Source organism: Eurypyga helias, unplaced genomic scaffold, assembly GCF_000690775.1.
Source record: "Eurypyga helias isolate BGI_N326 unplaced genomic scaffold, ASM69077v1 scaffold20972, whole genome shotgun sequence".
NCBI lineage: Eukaryota > Metazoa > Chordata > Aves > Eurypygiformes > Eurypygidae > Eurypyga > Eurypyga helias.
Window position 1 is genome coordinate 7,040 of NW_010238111.1, and position 1,171 is coordinate 8,210.

At 61.7% G+C, this 1,171-nt stretch overlaps 1 protein-coding gene across 1 annotated transcript in view; it reads left to right on the top strand.

Annotated features, from left to right (window-relative positions):
• OLFM2 (olfactomedin 2) overlaps positions 1-1,171 on the top strand; it is a gene marked incomplete at both ends in the record, with an annotated part of 7,849 nt that overhangs the window by 6,390 nt on the left and 288 nt on the right. Inside the window, one exon of the mRNA XM_010147748.1 lies at positions 713-1,168. Within this exon, the coding sequence (XP_010146050.1) occupies positions 713-1,168 (456 nt within the window). The remainder of the gene's footprint in view (positions 1-712; positions 1,169-1,171) is intronic.

Genomic DNA, 1,171 nt, shown 5'->3' on the forward strand with positions numbered 1-1,171 from the left:
TCACTGCCTGTGCATGCTCCCTGGGGTCCATACACCTTGGTGCATGCTCCCTGGGTTGCACGCTGCCTGTGCACACTGCCTGGGGTCCCTGGACTTTGGTGCATGCTCCCTGGGGTACATGCACCTTGTTGCATGCTGCCTGGGGTCCCTGTATATTGGTGCACCCTCTCTGGGGTGCACCCTCCCTGGGGTCCATACACCTTGGTGCATGCTCCCTGGGGTCCGTCCACCTTGGTGCATGCTCCCTGGGGTGCGGAGTGCCTGGGATCCATACACCTTGGTGCACCCTCCCTGGGGTGCACGCTGCCCGTGCACCCAGGGTACACCCTGCCTGGGGTGCTCACGCCTGGGTGCACGCTTGCCGGGGTGCAAATCCTCTGATCCATCGCACGCGGGGCACGTGCTGCCTCTGCAGAGCCCTGCCAAGTGCTAACGAAGGAAACTGGGCAGGAGCTTCCTCGGAGTCCCTGGGAACTCAATCAGGCTGAAGCACGCCCGCTTATTAAAAATTAGCTGAGCATTTGGTCAGCAGAAAGAGCAGAAAACACGTTTCGAGGGGGAAGCTGGGAAAATTTTGCTCCCCGGCACACGGCAGCGGAGCAAATGGCTGCACGTGCAGCGCATGGGTCGTGTCCGTCTGTCCCGGGAGCCCATCGTGGTGGGGGTGGGAGCCCCGTTTTGGCCGGGCATCCCTAACCTGAGCCCACCGCAGGTGTGGTACATGGATGGATACTACAAGGGCCGCCGCGTCTTGGAGTTCCGGACCTTGAACGACTTTGTGACGGGGCAGAACTTCGTGCAACATCTCCTGCCGCATCCCTGGGCCGGCACCGGCCACGTGGTCTTCAACGGGTCCCTCTACTACAACAAATACCAGAGTAACATCGCGGTGAAGTACCACTTCCGCTCCCGCAGCGTGCTGGTACAGCGCAGCCTCGCCGGCGCCGGCTACAACAACACCTTCCCTTACTCGTGGGGCGGTTTCTCCGACATCGACTTCATGGTGGATGAGAGTGGGCTGTGGGCTGTCTACACCACCAACCAAAACGCCGGCAACATCGTGGTGAGCCGGGTGGATCCCCAGACGCTGGAGGTCCTGCGTAGCTGGGACACGGGTTACCCCAAACGAAGCGCCGGGGAGTCCTTCATGATCTGCGGCACGCTCTACGTC